The following is a 22,427-nucleotide window of genomic DNA, read 5'->3' as shown; positions in this document are numbered from 1 at the left end:
AACAATAACAGCTCCTGTGGTCTGTGTTGCCTTGATGCGTAGTTACATTTTGGGGGGGAGCACATCAGGGTACGGAGTAGGGTTCTGTGTCGGCTTAACTATGGTGGTGAGAGTGGTTTTCATTGAGTAGCCAATGGGAGGAGTGGATACAATTGTGCACAGTGAATACTTCACATGGCAATTTCTATCCAAAAAATTTGTGAAATCCAAGAGTTTATTCTTAATTGTAAATGTGTGACTTGAATGTTTTACCACAACCACACAGTGTGCATGTGTTCTTATCTGTGTCCGAATGAATGGATTGAGCTGGTCAGACGTCTTCCACGGACAGATTTCATGGTTTAGCACACCGCTCACATGTCCACAGTCTGAGGGGCATGGCTCGCCATCACAGAATCCTCCAGATTCAGTTCAGTCAAAAATGGTTCAGAGTGGTTAATTATTCTGTTCTCTCTGTTTAGAACCTCATTCTTCTCTTATCTACCATAAACCAACAATTCAGTATAAATTATGTTGTGGGAATTACTATGTATCATGACCAGAATCAAAATTATTAGCATCATTTATAACCCTAAAAACAGCATATGGTATTTTTGCATGAAGAATTAAGAATCTAGCCCTTAGACTACTTTTTTAACTGTAGCATTCATGTACAAAAAACCACTACAGTGAATTAGCTGCACTAACACTGAGAGGCTGAATGGCATAAATGTCAATGGACTTGTTCAATGCACCTTAAATGCTCTAACTGTACTTAATGATTTAAGTTTTTACAATTATTCATGAGGGGTCAGTAACTGTGTGCACACAATTTCACAGCAAAGACAAACCATCCGGCTTGGTTGAGAGAGCTCAGTCTGGGGCAAAGCAGGGCAGCTTGTCAGGGCTACATTGCTTCTTTCTTTTCAAACAGAAAGGACATGGAACATGCACCAACTGTCTAGGCAGCATGAACAGTGCAGTTCATGGTTGGTGCCTCAGCAGCCAGGTCACGGTTCCCAATTCTACTAATGTCTACTTTGTGAATCACATAATTTTGAGTCATGTTGTTGCCAAGAGGAACATCTGAATCCTTGAATGTTAAAAGTATTTTTCTAGGCTGCCATTTCAATTACTGGACTAATGTGTAGCATACTATGAATAAACTATATAACTAGATATAAAAATAGCATAAGAATAAATGAATACAATGACATGTGGAAAGAGTACAGTTTTTTCTTTACACAACTACAACTCCAATCCCAGGTGTGGATCCACAGGAGCAGGTTTCTGCAGATTAGATAAAGTAATCTATGAAAACAAGAGCGATATAAAGCTTATGATATTTTATTGTGGACACCTTGTCAGAACGCTGTGATCTTCAGCAGTTTGGATGTCTGTGTGGTCCTTTTCTGCTGCCCTCAGAAGCACAGAGACCTACATCACCTACACACACTGTTACAGAACCTCATTCACTTGTTTATGTCCAACCAACCACAGGCAGTCAGTGCTCACGTAGAATCTGCTGACTTCGACCCACCACACTGTGTGACAGTCAGCCATCTATCAGGATATTTAACTTGCAGGTCCACTCAGAAGGGAAGATGTTCGGTGCAAGTCATGCAGGATGTGGCTCAGAGAAACATGGCTTTCAGATTACAGGATGTCGATTAAACGAGACATCACTTTTTCCAATTCCTCTTGTATATAAGTGTTTTTGTGTTATGTAAAAGGTCTGCAAAGTTTAAAAGCCTCAAGACTGTGGTAAACGGAGCCCCTCTCCCTATAGAAAACACTGCATCTGCTTTGCCAGTAGTCCAGCAGATAATTCCATAAGGTACGCCTTATCCTTCCTTTTTTTTTAAGTCTGACGCTTTCAAGGTTAGAATAAGATGCATATGCAGACGAGGATGAATGAAACAGTGTTCGATAGGACTTACAGGTCGGGTGAACAGATAACCAGTCTGGGAAGCAGTGTCCAAAACACAGAGGCAAAAGTAAACACTTTGAAAACCAGGAAACTGCTATTTCCTGCCTATACACTGATACAAACAGACTAAACACAGAGGGAGAAACACAGGATGGGAGACAACAAGACAGGTGTGACACATCAGGGTGCAGGTGTAGGTCATCAAGGAAGCAGGAAACAAAAGGAAGTGAATTGACCAACAATGAGAAAGAGGAGGAACAGGAAGTAAAGGTCAAAATAAAACAGGAAATAGCGCAACACAAGAAACGACAAGAGAACAACTAAACTGAGGAAAAACGAAATCCATGTGAAATTTGAATACACATTTTAAATCAGTTGGCATAATTTTTCAACACATACTATTTTACTTCAGATTAAAACAAACACTCAAACAGTTTGACTCAAAATATTCTGCACTTTTAAAGTTTGCACTTATATACTGAGCAGAAATAACACTCATAGATCAGGGAACTCGACGAATATCAACCACACCGACCTCCACACCCTGTGCGAGCAACCAAACCACCGAACACCCTGAAACTGTTCCTGTATGACTAAATGGGTTGACGTAGAGGCAGTGGCGGTTTCTTGCTGGAGCCCCTCGGCCACTACAAGTTCCTTCCAGTCCCTTGATGTCCCGGTTTGTTTTCTCCTGAGTCAGAGCATGGTGTGCCGACTGGTCAATGGCCAGAGGCTGTCAGGAAGGAAGAGAGTGTCCGCAAACTGTCCTGCGGTCAGTCACACATCCAGTGCAGCCCGCCTGTGTTTGTGTGTGACAGAGACACAGAGAGACAGAGTTTCCTCTATAGGTCAATCTGCACTTCTCCTCCATCTATACACACATGCAGTTACAGCTGGAAACTTGCTGACTCTGCCCTCAAGTATGTGAGAAATGTTTCCACATGAATGACTAGATGTACACTGATCAGCCACAGCTTTAAAACATTTACCTGGTTTAATGTTGCGGTTGAGCGGAGTTACATACAGCTTAAAAATATGTGCCTATAATACTTTTTGGCAATATTGTGGTCTTTACTTCATGCTATGTGTACTGCAGCATATGTAAACAGCTAAAAGCACAAAATGTACTTTGCAATCCATGATTCTCTTTCCATTTCATGGATCTGTCTCAAAATCAGATGCCAAAGTCCAAGGTTGTGAAGAGAGGAACCCTTGTACTCTTAAGGGATAAGTTGCCTGTTATAACAGGGAAATAGATTTTGATGTTTCATGATGCAGTTTCATATGACTCAAGCCATTTTCCTACATCTGTTCAAAGTGTTATCTATGTTTACTAATTTCAGTCTGTGGACTGAGCTGAAAATGTCTTCTTCTACATCCCCAGATAAACCACAGCATTGTTCGGCAATCGGCGGCCAGCGTTCCAAATCAGGTCCGAAATAATGTTTGTCCTGCCAGATCATTTTGAAAATTTGGGCATCATTTCACTATATCAGACTGAGACAGACATTCACAGGTGTCCCGGGAGCTGATCTCTGTCATGGCAACCACATTGATAAAATCACTTTCTCTTTAGGAAATTGTCCAAGAAGTAAAAGCATATATTCACTTTTTAAATCGAGTGGAATTACAGAGCTTTCATTTTGAAAGGTTGTGAAGTTTGGTCTGAAGATTGTTCCAATAGTTTAACAGACCTGGAACATGAAAGACGAATGTATAAACCACACATGAACAGAAATAAGGCAAACTGAGTTTCATTTTATGAAAAACACTGACTTTAAAAACACAGTCTGATTAATCATGCAACCAGCATTACCACAGGGCAAGCAAACAGCCCATTCCGAACACACACCGCTCTAGTATTTTGAAAATGTCACTGTAAAAGGTTTAGTTTGAAAGGTTTTTCTTTCATAGCAATAGACAGAGTTAGAGGAAGGGAAACGTGTATAGTGTGTTCAAGAGAAAAAGTTAAAATGAAGGTTGGTTTCTGACAGACACAGATACAAAGATACAGAAATCTAAAAAAGTGCAGCTGGTTGGAGGCCAGCGCTGAACCAATCGGTCGTCCGTTTGGAGCACCCACGCTGCCTTACACAGCGAGCAAGGCCCAAAGGTAATATTTAGTGATGCATGGGTACACAGCCAAACTCCAAACACACCTCGCTCTGAAACAAAAGTTGGACGCCGGAGAGAAACCAGAGAACAAAACATGTGGACGCTTTTTTTTTTCCTCTTCTTTTCTTTCTGCCCAGTAAAGATGTGAGACTATAAATATTAGCCTACTACGATCTACTGGGCGATCACAAGGATATTACTGGATTGGACTCGACAGTCACGCAAGATTTAAAGTGATGAAACCATCTCATTTTTAAAACCAGAGTCAGAGAGATTGAAAAAGCAGGCTGGAAGACTTGACCATTGTCTCTTTAAATATTTTTTTTCACCATGTTGCATTCAGTGAGTAACATTCACGGTTGCTCTCTGTCGCGGGTGTTTGCTGTCTGCTTGTCCCTCATCCTTCTGTTGAACAGCAGATGCTCAGAAGCGTCTCTATACCACAAAAAAGGTAAGAATTACTTCGATTTCTCTCAGAATCATTTCCCCAACCAGCCCCTGGGTTGCTCATTTCGCCCTGAGAGCATAAATCAAAACTTTCATTGTGACTTGTGATTTATACCTTCGGCCGCTAAACCTACCCAAACTGGCTGACCACAGATTTTGTCCTCTATACCCTGACCATGCATTCAGCCCTGTGGGGCTCTTCACAGCAGATCAGTGCGTTCCTATTGATTCCATCCTCAAGGTGACAGAACTGCCCCTTGAGGATAGCACCAGCAGCATGCAGGAATGGGGGGAACTTGCTGTGGATGATAGATTTAGCCTTTAATGTGCCTGACCTCTTGCACCAGGGCTTTATGTGTTCTGCCAGAGGGACGGACATTTATAGCCTCTGCAAGGTTTCCTTATAAAAGACGTACATATTCACCCAGCAGGTGAAGTGGAAAGGAATGCTGGGAGAAACCTTATCGCTCATTTCATTTCGTCCACAGGCGTCTGCTCACACAAAGACAAGTTGTACAAACCAGGGGAATCTTTCCGCCGAGGCTGTGACAAGTGCTTCTGTCATGACTCTGGATTCTACTGCTTTGCGTGAGTACTATTCACATCAGCTCATAATAATCGATTTTGGTTACATGAAGCATTGCCTGTGGGCATTCGGTGGTTCTCAATGATATCTCTCCTCTCCTTGTCACTTTCTTTTCCTCTCCCTTGTGTCCTCTCCTCTCCTCTCCTCGTGCCCTCCAGGCCAAACAAGCCCACCTCGTGGCCTAAGAAGTGTCGACGGGTCAGGACGCAGTGCGGTTACACAGTCGTTTATAAAGAAAACCCACTGGTGGTGTGCCGAGCCTACAGCTGGATAGGATAACTCACTGGGACATCTCACTTTAAATGATTCAAATATGTGGATAATGTATGATCTATAATATGTACATTACTTTTGGACATAATTACCGTAATGGTATTATTGTAATATGTTTAAATGAGGACAAGTCAAATCATTATTTGATTCTTATGGTCTAAAGATTAGAGTGCCATCGTTTGTAGATTTCTCGGACGACAATGTTTTATTCATTTTTTTCATGTCTTGAGTGTTTTTGTGAATAATTCAAAGGTCGGCACAGTTAAGTGTAGCATGACAAAGCACAGTGGCCACAGATTATGTTCACCACAATTTTGGTCTGATGCTGATCATCTCATCAGATCGGAAATTCACACCCTGATGACGAGATTAACCATGAGCAGCAGCACAGTCACAACACAGTGAACCTCATATTAACAACCGCCTGGTCATGAAAATGGAGGTAACCTATATTCGTATTAAAGAAGCTAATGTTATCAACAGCTTGAACTTTATATGGCCTGTTATTAAAGGCTGATTGGACATAATGAGTAATGAGTGAATTACTTAGAGTGGGCAATGTTTTCGAATAAAGTTGTTTTTATATGACCACTGACATAACATCGTCAGATTTAAAAGTTAGCATGGCTCACGTTTTAGTCAGCACCAGCATAAAAGCTTAAACATCTCTGTATGGATTGAGTGACCACCTCTTACATCCACTGTTTACATGAAACGTTTGTAAAGTGCAGCTTTAACTATTTCAAACAGAGTGAAGGATTCCTCCTTGTGTTAATTATAGGAGCCAGAAACACGTGAGATAAAGGTTTTCTGCATGAGGGAAAATAAGTGGAGCACCAAACAGACCCCAAAACAGCAGGAGGAGCTCTGACACAACATGTTTGGACCTTTCTCCCTTTATGAAATATTAAGTGATACTTTATTTTTTTAAATAAAACATTCTGAGGAAGTATATCTTATGACAGCCTCCTTTATATTTCATTTTATTAGTTTGTTCCTTTACAGATTTTAAATCCTTCTAATAAAAATGTTTTCACTAAAAACTGTTTTAATCTGGGTTAATTTATATAAAATAGATTTACGATAGACTTACACTTGCGCTACAATTATTCTGTCATTAATTATAAAAGCAGTTTATTGCCCTGTACAAAAGATATACTAAAAAATTCAAATCCCATTTAGTGTCATCTTCTGATTACTTAGGTGACATTCAATTTGACTGAATAATAAAGTAGCTGCACTCAAGGTTTGCATCAAACTCACATTGTCACACTGGCTCACAGTGTCATAAGAGCTGCTACTTATTGGACTTAAGGGTCCAAAAGTAAAATGTAGCTACACAAGAAAAGTATTGTGCGCAGCAGGGCTTCACTAGAGAGGATAACCTGTTCCTTCCCTGACACTGAGTAAGGACGACAACAGGATTTCAAATAAAGCAACAAACAAAGTGTTTTCTAAAAATTCAATGATGCCCTAAAATGATGTAGTTCTTGCTACTGACAGGATCTGGTTGTTAGGATCATGGATGGGGATGAGGCCCATGTGGATGGCCTTCCTCTTGTCTATCATGAGGTCAGCCAGGGGTGGTGAATGCACTCTGCAGCAGTGGACCTCTTTTCAGGATGATAATCCAACATGCGAAGAAGGAAGTCAGAGAAACCAGAGGCCTCCTCCAACCGGAAGTGATACTTCTCCACGAGAACGTCATAAAGGCTCCAGAGCCTCAGCGGACCGACACGACGTAGGTCACCTGGTGAGGAAGATATTTGGTGTCATGCAAGGATGACCACAACTAGAAATGCACTCAGTTGAGTGCATACCTCTGCCCAAGGCTCAACAGTCCCTTTAAATTCAACCGAGCTGCAACAAATTGCACATCAGTATATCAGTCCCCTAAATGTCCATTATATATTCCCAAGGAAAACATAGAAAATGTTGAAAAGAAAAACCATCGTAGTTTTTCTGGTAAGCCTGCTACACACAACCCAACAAACAAACAGTCAGGGGTGAAAACAAGACCTCCCTGGTGCAAGTAATTTTGCAATCAATAATCAATCAATTAACTGATTTGCACTGAAGAAGGTAAGTGAAGTAATACAACCTAACAAAATCCAAATTAAGGAGGAGTCTCACCTCTGCGTCCAAAGTAATCTGCTGAGTATTTGCCCGACAAGGCAACAGCTGGTGGGATTTTTCCCAGGAGCTCTGTGATCTGGGCTATGTGGTCTGAGAAGGACGGAGAGAGCAAACACACACATGAAAGCTCGAGACACTCAATTCTACACTACACACTAGCATGCACTGCGCAGCAATTACAATGCAGCTACAGTGTAATCTCATTTAATCCTGTGCCAGTACTTGTCACACTGTAATAGACACTTACCTTCCTCCAGGGAAATGGACTCGCGGGCTTTGGGTTCAAACAGCGAGTCTCCGGTGACAAACTCAAAGGCCTGAGAGAACACAAGAGAAAATGAATGGGTTAGAAAGTCAACATCTATAAAGGGGATCTCATTAGTTTTTTTCTCATAAGAAACAAAAACTCAAGGAAAAAATGTAAAAACTGTGAAATACTGTGTAAAGTTAGAGTTTACTTAATCAAGCTTCATTGTGCAGTATGGTGCAGAGACAGTCTTTGAATGGTTTTCCCCTCACCATGCAGGCGACACTCCAGATGTCAGCAGGCGGACCATACTCAGATCCCAGTAAAACCTCTAGTGAGCGATACTGTCGCGTCTGGATTTCTTCACAGAAATGTTTGTACTGGGCCAAGAGAGAAAGACAGATAGAGCAGGGGGAACAAGTTAAATTGTAGTTTTTCATTTTTATGTGTAAGATAGCTGGGTTTCTACTTTTTACAGAGTAAATTTGCAGAGAGCATAAGCATATAAAGCACTGTACTGAAATGGACTGTAAAATGGTGGAATCAAGTAGCATTGCCTAAATCCACCAGCTTTTTTTTGAAGTCACTATTTTCTCTTTCACCTTCTCACCATGAGCAATAAGGTCCTAATTAAACACAGCATTTATGATATTTCTTGATGACAGAGATTTCTGTAACTTGTGTTTTTGTCTCTGCTTCCTTTCTCATTGACAAATACTACCTACAATAACTGCAGTTGTTTTCGTCCTCTTTAGATGAGAGACACACTGTAAGAACACAGTTCAGGAGCTAGGCCCTGTCTGTCTGCTGTTTGGTGCTGAGCACATAGTGACTAGTTCAGTTCTGAGAACAGCTTCCAGTTGCAGTCAAAGACAAAGCTATGAGAGCGGTGAGAGTGAACCAGAACAGGAAGGTTAAGCTGGATGGTAAAAGCTGAAGGAAGCTGCAGATTCAGGTAATATTCTTGACCAAATAACAGTATGAGATAGAAATGCTAATTAATCTGCAGTTTCTCAATGATTGGTTATAATTTGCTTTACATTTGAAACCTGGCTTGTGTCACATTGTTTTCAAATTATATTTTAATGCAGTTATTATAAACAATATAAACTCAAATTCATATTTGGGTTATTTGAGTCATTATTAGTTGAGTTATTTGACTATTTGAAGAGATGGACTCTTCTTGTAGGTCTATTGAACAAACACAAACAAACACTTCTACACACATGAGTATATAGTATAGAGTATAAACTACTGACCACCCAGCAGGAGCTGCCCAGGTCAGCAATCTTCACTTTAATTTCCTTTAAGCTGGAAGGGTTCACAGGCTCCTTCTCTGAAAGAAACAATAAATCATATATTACAATATCTTATTCATTCCAAGAGGAAATGTTTTGTGCCACATTTAACTACTGAACGGTTAGTTAGTTCATCTCTGATATGTGTTTGCTTGAGTACAGTTTAAATTATTCTGAGAAACATTCTCTTATATTTAACTAATGTATTAGGACATATCATTTTCAAAATACCACCTGCCTTAGTAGTGTACACAGCACACGGTGCTTATTAAAACCATAACGTCTGCTTCGTAAACATATTTGCAGCTCAGAATTAAAATAGATCATTTGCTCCAGCATTTGCTCCAGCATTTGTAGCAACAACAAAACCAACTGTGCCTGTGGACTTGGACGAAGACTCCTTCCCTGTCGTTAGAGAGGTGGAGCTGCTGCCCCCTGTTGGCACGTTGTGAGACTGCTCCTCCAGGCACAGCATGATGTTCTCTGGCTTGATGTCAGTGTGGATGATTTTACACCGAGTGTGCAGGTAGTCCAGGCCTTGCAGAACCTAGTGAAAACACAGAATGGCTATAGCTATACAACCAGTACTAAACTCTTCCCTTGCCCATGATTACCTTGACACTATTTGAAAATAAGAATCAGGTAGCCTCATCTTTCTTTAACTGTTGTTTTTGGTTTCCGTTCGTGTCAAAGCCACAATGTTGGATGAAGTCAGAAAAATACACTCATTGACTTCTTAATAAAATGACTGATACCAGTCTCATGCCTGTGAGCTAAGCTAACCATCTGTAGTTTTATTTAAGCATACAGACACACAATGTTATCAATCTGCTAAGAGCTGCTGCAGAGACGCTCCTCAACTCTTGACCAATTTTTGAAAAGAAACTTGCGAGATCTTCTTCTTCAGTATTTCTTATGGTTGTTGACAAACAACTTAAAGGCGCATTACTGCCACCTTCTGAACCGGAGTGTGGAACACTTATGATTAAACGTGACTTCAGAAGAAAACATGGAGGAGGACTGACATTGAGTGTTCTGTTTTGCAGTGGAAAAAAAAAAGAAATTGATAGAATCATGTTTGATATTTATGATTCGAGATCGGGAGGATTTGTTATTATTATTTTGTAAATCCCCCACACTGCAGGATTATTTGGCATATAATCGGCACAAAGTGACCTCCAGTCGGGAACACACCCCATGATTGTCGGAAACTGCAAATCAGGTCTAAAATCAGCCCAATTATCTTCTAGTGTGCAGCAGCTTTAACCTATCACTTGGTAAGAATTACCTGTCTTTGACAAAATGTACAACAATTTATGACATTTATTTGAGGTATTTGGATTTAAATATCAGTTATGAAATATTTAATCAACTGCAGCAGAACACAATATTTCAGTGGGATTCCAGTCCTTTCAGTGAAATGCAGCAAATTCTCAGTATGATTAATTTTCTTCTGCCAATCAGATAATAATTTAATCGAGGATGCTTTTACTTTTGTTATCTACTATATCTTGTACTTTACCTGAGTAAGAATTTGTTTGACCCACAGTCCTGACAGTCCTGGATTCTCAAAACATAGCTGCCAGCATCTCAGGTCAGGCCCCAGCAGCTCCAGCACCAGGCACATGTCTAACCACCGGGTATTAAGGTAGGAATTACAAACCATACTACTGTATGATGTACTGTACTGTATCAGTGAACAACCATACAGAGATACATGCTTTACAAAATACATTTACTTAGTATAGTGTAGACACACATATACTGTACACAAGCACAGATCTCTAGCATTATAACTCCTCAGCACTCAGTGTCAGGTTTAGAAATGACAGGCTGTAAATAGGATACGGACCCCGTTGACCCCGGCCAGCTTGAAGTCATCAAGCAGCTGAACAATCCTTTGCTTGGAGGGATGACGGCTCGAAGGACCACAGGCCTGATGACAGAGAGGAGGAGTGAGAGGAAGATGAGGAAGACAATGAAGAAGAATAGAGAGAATAATAGAGAGTAAGAGGAGGAGCAGGAGGTGAGTTATTGGGGAGTAAACTTGAGTAAATTAAAAGAATTGTCAGAACGAGAAAGATGTGTTAGAGTGGAAAAAAAACTAGAAAAAGGTCACTTACACATCGTAGGAGAGCCAGCTCATCCTGTCCAGCCTGGGTGAAGCCTTCTCCGCTCTTCAGCACCTTCACAGCCACGTGTCGACCAAGCCTGCTGACATAGACACCACATCAGAATACAACTGTCCACGAGGAGCTGTGATTTAGAGTCATACAAACACGCTCTTACATCTGGACCATCTTAAAACCTTTTTATAAGAAAGGCATAATAATAATCATTACAATCAAAAAGCTCAACATTTTGTGTTCAATTCTTTCTTTGTATTTGTGGAAGAAATTGTACACAAATATCAGAGGGTGAAAGGAGGTTGGAAAAGGTAAGGGGGGTGGTTATGTATGATACAATCTGATATAATACAGTATGTTACAATGCCATACGTCACGGTACGATATGATTTGATATAGTATGATATGATTTATTCTGGTATGTTTTTCTTCTTTATTTTTTAACTTTTGTTTATTTTTGCAGTTACATATTTCGTATGCATATAATCTGTACACCTATGCGTACGTACAGAAACTGGACAAAAATGGATATAAATATTTCTGTACACACCTCATCTACCATTACCGTCCATGATTTTACCTTAATTGAGTAGTCCATAAAATGTTGCTATATTAAATAAACATATTTACCTTTCCCCTCATTAAGAATTTTTTTTTTTTATAAATGAGGGGAAAGTGAGATATAAGATTGGATACAACCCCTGTCCTCAGCCCTAAAATTAAACTTGATAACCCTACCTGAGGTCCAGACACAGCCAGACGGTGGAGAAATAGCCCCAGCCGAGCTTAGACACCACCTGATACCTTCTGTTGAAGGTGTCCCCGATCTGGACAGGGTGGTACCCACCTGAGGAGACAGAGACAGCAGATATCTAATAATAGACTAGGCAAAATGATTTTGTCGTCAATATGAATTTGTTTGATTAATATCTGCAGGCGGGACACAGGAAAAAAATGATGCGCAAGTCCATATCAGCTCAAAACAAAGTAATATGATTATTTCTTTTAGCTGTGCTACATAGTACTACAACTGTTTGCATAGCAATATAACTACAACTTGATATGTCTGACACATCATATATGCAGTAGAATGTAGAGGTGCCCAGCTCCAGTTGCTTCATTCATACCACTGGATACAAATCATTTAGCTCGACTCACAGCGAGCTGCTCTAAAGGGACAGAGAGGCTGCGTGTAAAAACATAGTGACTCTGGCAGCAGCAAATGAACACTTGTGCAGATGACAGAGTGAGCTGAGAGTCTCTGCCCTACCATAACAGTATTCTCTGGGGTCCTCGGAGTGTAGGCTGTCCTTGGGATCCAGCTGCTCGTGGCATCCAAGGGCTTTGAAACTATTAGATGACCCAGCTTCACTCCTACACACAAACACACGTGCACAGGCATGTCACATGAAAAACCTGGTTCTAGTCTTTAGCTTTACTGCCCGAACAGCAAGTGCATGTGAGTGTGTGCCAGTGTTGTGTTGCTGGGGGCAGCTGGGAGAGTTGAGCTACTTTTGGAGTTTCCCATTGACTCGACCTGCAATGGAAACTTGTCCTGCTGCCTGGACAAGAGCACGCAAGCAGCGTCGGAAGTTGCACTATTTCTGACTCAGCTCTAAATCATTTTGCAGTATGTCCTCCTGCAACCTGATAACTATGCAACCCAGCTGCTTAGATAACGACTGGACTGAGAGAGTTCGCACCACGTCATGTCTGAAAATACAGACCACAGGTGTGATTTCTGTTTGGTCGGAGGGACACACTGAAGAGTTTGACGTAAGGTTACGTTTGTTTTCAGATTCATTACATTTACATTTCATATCATTTAATTGCTTTTATCCAAAGCAACTTACAATAAGCAAGAAAAACTATCTTCCTTTCCTCAAAATGAATCTGATTTAGAGTCTTGATTACAGATGGGGAAACGTTTGCTACGTCTTTTGTGCACTTTGTCTCTCCTTGGTTTAATAGTTGCAAGTGTTTCAAGAGGATTGGAAAAGTGTTTTGCTACTAATTCATCAAATGTATGTCTACCTGTCTGTCTGTTGGTCTTGCTACCCATTGAACTTCACATGCCTGGGGAAATGTATAGTGGGCACAAGATAATTTCATTATTAATAAAATTTATAAAAATTGAATAAACAGGGACCAGTGCTCTATAGCAGTAAATGGGGGCGGGTAGTGTGCCTTCAGTCTCTGGACCCAGATGAAGATATCGTCTTCTACGTCCTCAGATAAACTACTGCATTTTGATTTCACCACATTGGACTGAGACACAGACACACAGCACAGGTGCTGATCTCTGTCATGACAACAATGCTCGTAGAATCACTTCCTGTTCGGGAATTTGTTTAAAAACTGAAAGGATGTTTGTTTTGTTGCAAATCTTTTTATCAAGCTGCTGTACAGAGCTTTTAGTGAACTTGGGTTTGAAGATTTTGTCAGTTGCTTAATCGATTTCTGGAATTGAAAAAGCAAAAATAACAGCAGTTTAGTAAATCATTAAAACTTATGTATAAACCACACACATGAACAGCAATGAAGAGAATTCTGTTTCATTTTATGAAAAACAATGACCAGAAAATGTTCTTTGCTGATCAACCAGGCAGGATGAACACATTTTATAACTTCACTCTGCACCATAGACTGTTTATAAAAAAAAAACCTCAACCTGACATTGAGCACACAAACAATAAATAGGATATAGAACAGTTTGAAGAGGACTCACTAATGACAAGGAGTAATTCTCAAGTAGCTTTGGAGCATTAATACAAGACGAGAGAACAGAACATCCTAAACAGGCAGGTTAAGAACAGACACTGCAGTAGTTCCAATTCAAAAATAGATAAAGGAAGTCTATTACTCACCTTTGCTGCTGAGCAGCTGCATCAGCTGAGTGGGGACTCTGCATGGTGTGTTTCAGCAGATACAGTGTGCAGAGAGCTGGTATCTAGAATTAAACAGAGGTGGATATGTGTCGTCTGCAGAGATCAAATCTTAAAGTGAGGACAGAAACAGCAGTAGTGCATGAAGCTGCAGCACCTTTTAATGTTGGACCACTTGAAAACAGTTGGGCAGGTTAGAGGAATAAGGGGGAGGGGTCCGGCTCGATCTCTCAGGAGACTGGGAACAGCAGCAGTAGCAGTCAGCAGGGTCTAAACATGGAAATCCCCAGCAGCCTCCTAACCCACTGCCTGCCAGGCCTCTACCTGCTCTGCTGTGGGATTCACTCCTGGTCTAAATCAGCTTGAAGCTCTGAATCAGCTGTTTCCCTCTATCTGTAGGGCTCTCCCTCCATTTCTGTGTGTCGCTTACTGTGGGAGAGCAACAGCAGAGAGCAGAGGGGCTAAAAGATGAGAGGAGTGTCTCGTGAGGCCAAGCCAATCGAGGAGGTGAGGGAGCGACAGCTGCTGAACCTCTCCCCCCCCTCGTCTCATGGGAGTTTGGCCTTTGGGCCACTGGGATCAGACATTACTAAACTGGGCTCAGGAAGGATCCCCGTCTTCCAACACAATATAAAGTGTTTCATGGGCATGTTACCCATGATGAGGTGTGAATGTGTAATTATATGTTTTTATGTTTTCTATAACCTGAAACCCTTCGTTTACTTCAAGAGCTTCAAAAACATGTGAATTATGGAACACATGGTGCTAAATTTATGTTTAACTGCTCTGCTTTCCATGGCCAAAACCACACTGTTAACACTCCCTCCCTGACATGTCCCATGATCTTTTGATACCACATAGGGAAGGGGGCTGCTGGGTTATAATGAAACAAGTATAGAGGGAGTAAGAGAGATAAAACACTGATGGTGTTGAGGGAAGAGAAATGAGAGGTGAGAAGATAATGTGTGTGTGTGTGTGTGTGTGTGTGTGTGTGTGTGTGAAGGGTCACTCGACCTCACGTGAATAACTGTTCTCAGTCAGATGACATGTTATCACAGGTTCTTATCTTGGCCCTTAAACTCTCCTGACCATAGACAACACTATAGCTATATACACTTGCACTGCTGCCATGTTGTTATATACTGTATATATATATATATATAGATATATATATATAATGAAACCTATATTGTTTGAACTTTATATCTGCTGTCACACTATATTTTCTTAAATCAAGCAAACTTATTCACAAACTACATCTAAGATATGATAATGTCAAAGTGGGCAAGTACAAAGTGCTTCTCCAAAAGTAAATATAAAAAAAATAGACTAAGAAAATGAACAGTAACATTTAAAACCACAAAGCAAGAACAAAAGGAGATAAAGTGACTGATGAACAGCCAACATATACAGTTCTCAACATTACATGAGATGAAATGTACATGAACTAATGCAACTAGAGTAGAATGAGCTGTGCAAATATTAACATATGGATAAAAACACACACACACACATATATATATATACATCGTCAGATATATATATACATTTATCTGACGATGTATGAACGCTATAGTCCATAAAAAGGTGTATAAAGCAGAGAGGAGAACAAGTTATTGACTGATGAAGTCTATCTGACAGAAATGTTGGCATTTAGGTGAATCTTTTTTCTTAGAAAGGCATCAGACACATGGAAAGCAATACGGTTCCACTGATCCATAAAAGTATCAATTGATTTTTCACATTCAACTGTGTGAGATGCTTATCTGTTATTTAACACACTCCCACTGAAATGAAAGGAACTCAGCTCCATTTTTCTTCCCCCATGAAGCCAAAATATACATGAATCGTTTGACGATCAGATATGACGAAAAAATCACCGAACACCACTAACCTGAATAAAACCACCCAAACCTGGACTTTGTTAAAAGTAAAAGACAGAATCCAGGGCTGAGGCACAGCTGAGCCCACGCTGCAAGACCCTCTCTCTGACCCTGGCAGGTGAACCTCAGTGATGACTGACTGTTGAATCAGGGTGGAGCTACAGAGGAAACAAGGACAAAGCAGAAACACACACAGTGGCAAGAAAAAGTATGTGACATATTTGGAATTATATCTGTCTTAAAACATGATCTGATCTTCATCTGAGTTACATAAATGAACAACACACAATCTGATTTAATGAATAAAACACAAATTGTTGAATTGTTCTTGTCTATACTGAAAATATCATTCCAACATTCACAGTGTGTGTTGGAAAACGAATGTCATCCCTTAGACTAAGTCCAATCAATAAAAAGAATTTGAAGATGTTTAGAGCATCCTATTCACAAGAAACATCTGCTGAAGTGAACCATGCCTCACAAAAAGGACATCTCAAAGGACTTACGATCAAAAGTAGGTGACTTGGATAAAGCTGGAAACGATTAAAGAAATCTTAAAGACTTTCGATGTTCATCAGATATTCACAGTCCACACAAACTGTCTATAAATGGAGATGATAACTAGAAGTCGGTGTCCAGCCAAGATGACTCCAAAGGCACAACGCATAATCCTCAATCAGGCAAAGAAGAACCCTAGAGTGGCAGCTAACGGTCTGAGGGAATTATTATATTGCCTTGAATTATATATATTATAACTGCCCAACATCTCTGGCAATGAAGTTTGCCCAAGAGCACCTTGAGACTCCACAACACTGGGAAAACATTTTGTTAACTGATGAAACTAACATTTAAATCGTTTGGGAAGAACACACATCACTACATGTGGCGTGAAAAGGAGCCCCGCTCACAAACGGGAAAACATTATCCCAACTGTGAAGAATGGTGGAGAGCATCATGATTCGGGGCTGCTTCGCTGCCTCAGGGCCTGGACCTTTCACCATCATCAGGATTGATACATCAGAAGACTGTAGAGAGTGGATGTGAGGGTTTCAAGGTCAGTAAACGCTTCAACATTATAATAGATGATATTTTAAAATCAGTTTCAACCCTTAAATACTGGACACACACATAGATATAAATAAACAGTATACAGTCGTCTGTGAGAACATAGTTTATGGCAGTATGAATATTTTTCAGTGACAGTCCGAAATTTACACAAGCACCTCACATATAATGCGACTTTATAGATGCTACCTCAACCATATGGCCTCAGAATTAACTAATCAATAGTGCTTTCTAGACTCTTTAATTTATTTTTTTCTTCTTCTCCTTTTTCATTTCATCCTCCTGTTTCCTGTAATTACTATGAAGTTGGTCCAGTCCTTAGCTACAAAGACTGAGCTGGCTATTACTGTTCTCCATTTCCAGCTGACTGTAATAAGATACTTCCCACAGGAGGACGTGTGTGTGTGTGTGTGTGTGTGTGTGTGTGTGTGTGTGTGTGTGTGTGTGTGTGTGTGTATGTTGCAGATGGACATCAAACCACCTGCATGGATCTGGATCACTGGGTTAGTAGGGGAGACTAAAAATATATCAGGTGATACAAGATTTGTTTTTGTTCCAATTTCCTCCACAGATGGTACCAGCCTCCATCTGACCCAGAGAAGACACCGACACAATCGAGGATGCACACATACTGTGTATTGGCATACAAACGTGCACGTAAGCACAGATGCACACAGTTTAGCCTGTCTGACCCCTGACCCCCACACAGACTGAAACGTCACCTGCATTCTTTTGCTATGATGCTGCTGCTAATTTAAGACTCTCACACACGCACACACACACACACACACAAACACACACGAACACACACACACACAGACTCAGCCTGTACTCGGTTTAACACTTGAACACAGACAGCACATTTCCCATTAAATTGCAGTGGTGTCTATATTTCATAAATCACGCTCCAACCAAAACACACACACACACACACACACACACACACACACACACACACACACACACACACACACACACACACACACACACACACACACACACACACACACACACATCACTTGATAGTCTGGATGGCAGATTATGTGTTTCTGACAGTTAACAGCTGTGTTGGGAGAAAACAGGTCTTGGGTGTGTATTATTTGGGAAGCGAACAGACCTCAGTGTGAGGCCCTCACCAGATGTGTGAGGTGCTTATATGTCCAGATTTATAGTCTGCTGAGAGAGAGGAGAAATAGGGAGTTTCTCCAATCACGCTCCCTGATAACAGGAAGAAGTTAACATGTCGGCTGAAGCTAAGCGTGTGCACCAATTGGTGTAAGCACACAGGGATAGTCTGGAACAAGTCAAGATTTAGCTCAAATGAACCGTAGGTATTACCTGCATGATGTGAAAGCCTGGATGGTCTCGTTTTCATCTTGTATGAGCGTTACTGTTGTGGGAATTATTAAAGAAGCAGTTTGAGTAATTTGGCAGCTGTTTATTTTTCTGCGAACAGACTTAACTTCAGCTCGGTTGCTACATATAATAAAAACTCACTCTCCGTCAGTAGATGCACGGTGGCGGACACATCTCACACAAGCTCGTTAACTGAAAAAACAAATGCAAAAGCCACAACACAACTGCTATAACCACAACACCAATGCCGAAGTGACATAACGGACACCACCACAACAGAAGTGAGTGACAATGGATGTCGACAATGGCACAAGTTGAGTTACTTACTGTGGTCAAGTCACGGATAGACGAGTCAAGTGAGCTGTTGTTTGTGAAAACCTGGACAAGCCAGTATTTGAGGTGTTACCACTATTTCAGGTGTCTGGAGCATCTGTGTCATGACACCTCAAATAGAGATGCATCACGATCTCTATCAAAGTAACAACACAGATGATCATCAGCTCAGTGTAGCAGCAGAGTAACTTCACACATCTGTTAACACTGGGACCACTTTATTGCAGCACATTAAGTTGTTATTAGGTTCATCCTATCAATTAGTCGGAGATCAGTAAAGTCAGGATTACTGGGGAACAGTTTGGAACTACAGCACAGGGAAATGGTAAAACATCAGAAGTGAGCACAGCAAACAATCTTGACAGTCTTTTTAATGTACAACTTTACAAATAATATTCCTCTACTGCCTCTAAAATGGATTCAACATATAAAATGAGACTGAAACTTTGATTTGGACTTGACTTGATCAGCAGATAAAAACAAACCATGAGGTCCAGCTTTTTACTTTTCTTAAAAGAGAAAAAAAGAATCCAGATGTAGCATCTGATAGGGAGGGACATAAAACCATTATTTTCTATGTCTTAAAAATGATAACAACATATGCAATGAAATAAATAAACAATAAATTAAATTGAAAAAAAAAAGGAGCTACTTCATTTTGAGTAGGATGAAGAGATAAAACTTTGCACTGCTAAATTCTGCCATCTGCTCTCACACCTAATGCATGAATACAAATTAAAGCTTCAAATCATGGCATAGCTTCTGTTGTCAGTGTGAAATGTTTGTGTGAAAACCAGATATCTCGCTGCATTTGTGCTGTAACAGACGTTTCCTCCATTTCCTTCACCCTGAAAAAACCCCAGACCATTTCACCGATGGCTCTCAGTCAGTTAGAAACTACATTTACATGTGGAGCTGAATCAGCGGAAAAACGGACTCTGATGTTGTCGAGTGACCACGAGTAGATCCAAAGTTACAACATATGATAGACTGTAACAAAACTGAAATGAAATATGAAAAGATAAATCCAAATTGAAATGAAATCAGTTGGACAAAGCAACTGAAAAGCATCTATAAAGCAGAGATATAAGAAATAACTGTAAACAGATGTTGTTAAATTCAATGTTATTTTTTCACAGTAACCTCTGGATTTATGAATAATATTTTCCCATGGTTCTCTAATGCAATATTTTTTCTACTGTGGTAGGAATATATCTGACACAATTAGGAAATCAACCCTGATGAAGATGAATATTTTTTTAAGTGGCAGAGAAAGACAAAATAAATAATGTGGAGTTAATTTCTTTGTGCATTATTATTAATCTGTGCATTTATCTCATAATAAGTCAGGCTTGGTCTTTTGTGGGTGGTAAGATCCATCGTTTTCCACGATTATGGTCGTAAATGATTAGTTTTGTCTGCATGTTGTTGAACTTCCTTCAGGACGGATCAGTTCAAGAGTTAAGAACGAGCAGCTCAGCCAAACCGTCTCTGGTAAAACATATTTAAAAAAAACGTTTATCAACAAGGAGAAGATTCAAAATAGCAGTTGGTCACCATGAAAAGAAAGCTAGTCAACGCTGGTTTTCAGTTCAGACTACACGAGGCAGGATCTGTTAATTACAGTAACTAGTGACAAGAATAAAAACTACATGTATCCTGGAAAACACTTCTGCGAAGCGTCAAACTGTCCAATAACAGCTGAGTGACCTCACAGAGTAAGACTTGGTAGAATGATTTAAGGAAGCTAAAAGCAGAATTTAAAAAAAGGCTTTCTGACAGTGTCATTATCTGTTCGTCCTTTGTCTAAGACTTTTTGACGTAACATGGTAAAAGTTCCACAGTTAACTTAAAGGTCAACTCCTTCTTTTCCCTTTTCCTCCTCGTTCCCGGATTTTCACATCCAGCCCATCAACAGCGTCCGTTCCTCAGCTCACAAATAATAAACCTGCTGTGAACATGTTCGCCATGATTCATAGAGGAAGAGGTGAAAGAACTCTGTTGATATCCGTCTCCTTTAAGGTTAAAGTCATCGTGTGAAATCCTTACGAGGAGAGGTGTCAAAGTTCAGAGGAGGTTTCTGTTGAGCTCCTTTCACATTTTCTCTTTTTTTGTGACTTCTATTTACTCCTTTGGAAATGTGTAGGGAGTACTAAACATGGCCAGCGTCAGAATCACAATGAGTGTCTTTTTTCTCTCCAGGAGACAGAACCTTGTTTCACCACTGTCCTCTCCTCAAGGTTAAAGGAAGAATCCATCGTTCCATGAGTCGAGTCATAAGTCTGTGACTTTGTTTTCAACAGCGGCAGCGATCTGCTGCAGCCTGTAACCCAGCTGCATCTTCTGAGCGGTGGGGTCCTCTTCCAGCGCTGTGATGATCTGACAGGAGGGAGGAGATCCGAGCATTTACATTTGAAAGTTATAGTGTGTAACTATCTCAATGGAGGTAACCCTTTGCGTATAGAAGTGAATGTCTGAGGGGATTTAAGGGACATCTATGCAAATGTTCAAAAACCCCTCTCCTGGACAGCCAATCACAGCTTGGAGACTCTTAGTCTAGTCTGAGACACTCCAGCACATTCACCAAACTCAAGGAAAAGCCTTTTCTCTCTTATAATGTTCAAAGTGAAAACAAGCTGCAGGAAATTAGGTGTATGAGCTCAACAGCATTTTTCTTATACTAGTATACTTGGACATGCTAACATGGTTTCATATATTGAAGTAGTAAGGCTGTCGTCTCCTGCTCAACTGGTTGGTTTCTACACTCCAATCAGACCAAAGTCTCACTGGTCAGACAATCAGGATGGTTTTACAACTGTGAACATGTCCTCGGGGACAGCTAGCTTTAAGTTATTATTACTTATCATTATTAATTATTCTAATTATCACTTAATGTTTGCTCAGAGTTTGCTCCAAACAAATTGTTGCCGTGTCAAAGTTGTTGGCTGAATCTTTTTCAAATTGCATCAAGTGTAAACGCTTGAGCAGCCAAAACAGCACATCATCTAACTTCAGCATGTGGGCTAACTTGTATCCGTCTGCTACTAATACCAACCTTTGTGTTTATTTATAATTCATTGACTCTGACATAGTTACCAGGTAAAGTGAACTCTCTGCATTGTGACAGATTTAGTTTATCTCGAGTGAAGAGTGCAGGTTTTCTTTCCTTGATTGATTGGTTGAAGAGAAGGTACACAACATTTTCTTCCCCAGAGCTCACTTTGAAAACAAGTGATAACTAGGTGAGGTCTAATCTGGCAAAAAGACAGTCACCGACAAGAACTGAGGGGCTTAGCCTGTGAGCTGTGAAATAAAGGACCTACCGTTAAAAAGTGGACACCTGCATATCTGTCATCAGTGTCAATGAAAACTGCATTTTGTGCCATCTGAGCACGGAGAGTCTTAAAAGCGTAGCAACAATAAGTAATGGGGGCTGGGCTTAGTAAAACATAAACCACATAAACCATTTGGCATCTTTAAGAAATAACTGTATGTCGACTGCGATACCGCATTCAATTATTCTTACATGCACACAAGAGTAGAATACCCTGTCCAGCAGTCATTTGTACTCACTTGATCATAGTATTTGTTGATGTACTTATACAGCTCATGTAAAGCCACCAGGCAGTTGACCTCAGCAGCGTAATTCTGTTTTGGGGAAGTAAAAACAAGAGAGGTGAAGAAATGTGTTTGTGATCCAGATGGAAAGATCCACGTTATGAAATGATTTGTGTGTGTTCAAAAAGTCATTCTTATAAAATAGGAAAA

The 22,427-nt window shown here is 40.3% G+C and overlaps 2 protein-coding genes across 5 annotated transcripts in view; both read right to left on the bottom strand.

Annotated features, from left to right (window-relative positions):
• Positions 1 to 6,106: 6,106 nt before the first annotated feature.
• On the bottom strand, positions 6,107 to 14,537 carry LOC109630677 (SRSF protein kinase 3). Of its 2 annotated transcripts, XM_020088992.2 has the most exons (13): positions 14,180 to 14,537; positions 14,005 to 14,087; positions 12,408 to 12,511; positions 11,876 to 11,984; positions 11,135 to 11,222; positions 10,860 to 10,947; positions 10,534 to 10,640; positions 9,390 to 9,558; positions 8,973 to 9,049; positions 7,986 to 8,093; positions 7,714 to 7,783; positions 7,464 to 7,556; positions 6,107 to 7,080 (listed from the first exon to the last, which is right to left on the bottom strand). In XM_020088992.2, exons 2-13 carry the CDS (start codon positions 14,046 to 14,048, stop codon positions 6,896 to 6,898), a joined length of 1,242 nt encoding a protein of 413 aa, XP_019944551.2. In that variant the 5' UTR covers positions 14,049 to 14,087; positions 14,180 to 14,537; the 3' UTR covers positions 6,107 to 6,895. The 2 variants fall into 2 exon arrangements, with proteins under 2 accessions (XP_019944551.2, XP_069383058.1); XM_069526957.1 differs by lacking the exon at positions 14,180 to 14,537 and having other exon boundaries at positions 14,005 to 14,170.
• Positions 14,538 to 18,860: 4,323 nt separating this feature from the next.
• LOC109630843 (plexin-B1-like) overlaps positions 18,861 to 22,427 on the bottom strand; it is a 62,192-nt gene continuing 58,625 nt past the window's right edge. For all 3 annotated transcript variants that reach the window (XM_020089278.2, XM_069526994.1, XM_069526995.1), the window contains 2 exons: positions 22,233 to 22,307; positions 18,861 to 21,038 (listed from right to left, as the gene is read on the bottom strand). In XM_020089278.2, the coding sequence (XP_019944837.2) occupies positions 20,934 to 21,038; positions 22,233 to 22,307 (180 nt within the window). In that variant the 3' untranslated portion in view covers positions 18,861 to 20,933. The remainder of the gene's footprint in view (positions 21,039 to 22,232; positions 22,308 to 22,427) is intronic.

This window comes from Paralichthys olivaceus, chromosome 6 (genome assembly GCF_024713975.1).
Source record: "Paralichthys olivaceus isolate ysfri-2021 chromosome 6, ASM2471397v2, whole genome shotgun sequence".
NCBI lineage: Eukaryota > Metazoa > Chordata > Actinopteri > Pleuronectiformes > Paralichthyidae > Paralichthys > Paralichthys olivaceus.
The sequence above is the reverse complement of the archived record's forward strand: the minus strand, read 5'-3'. Positions and strand labels throughout refer to the sequence as shown.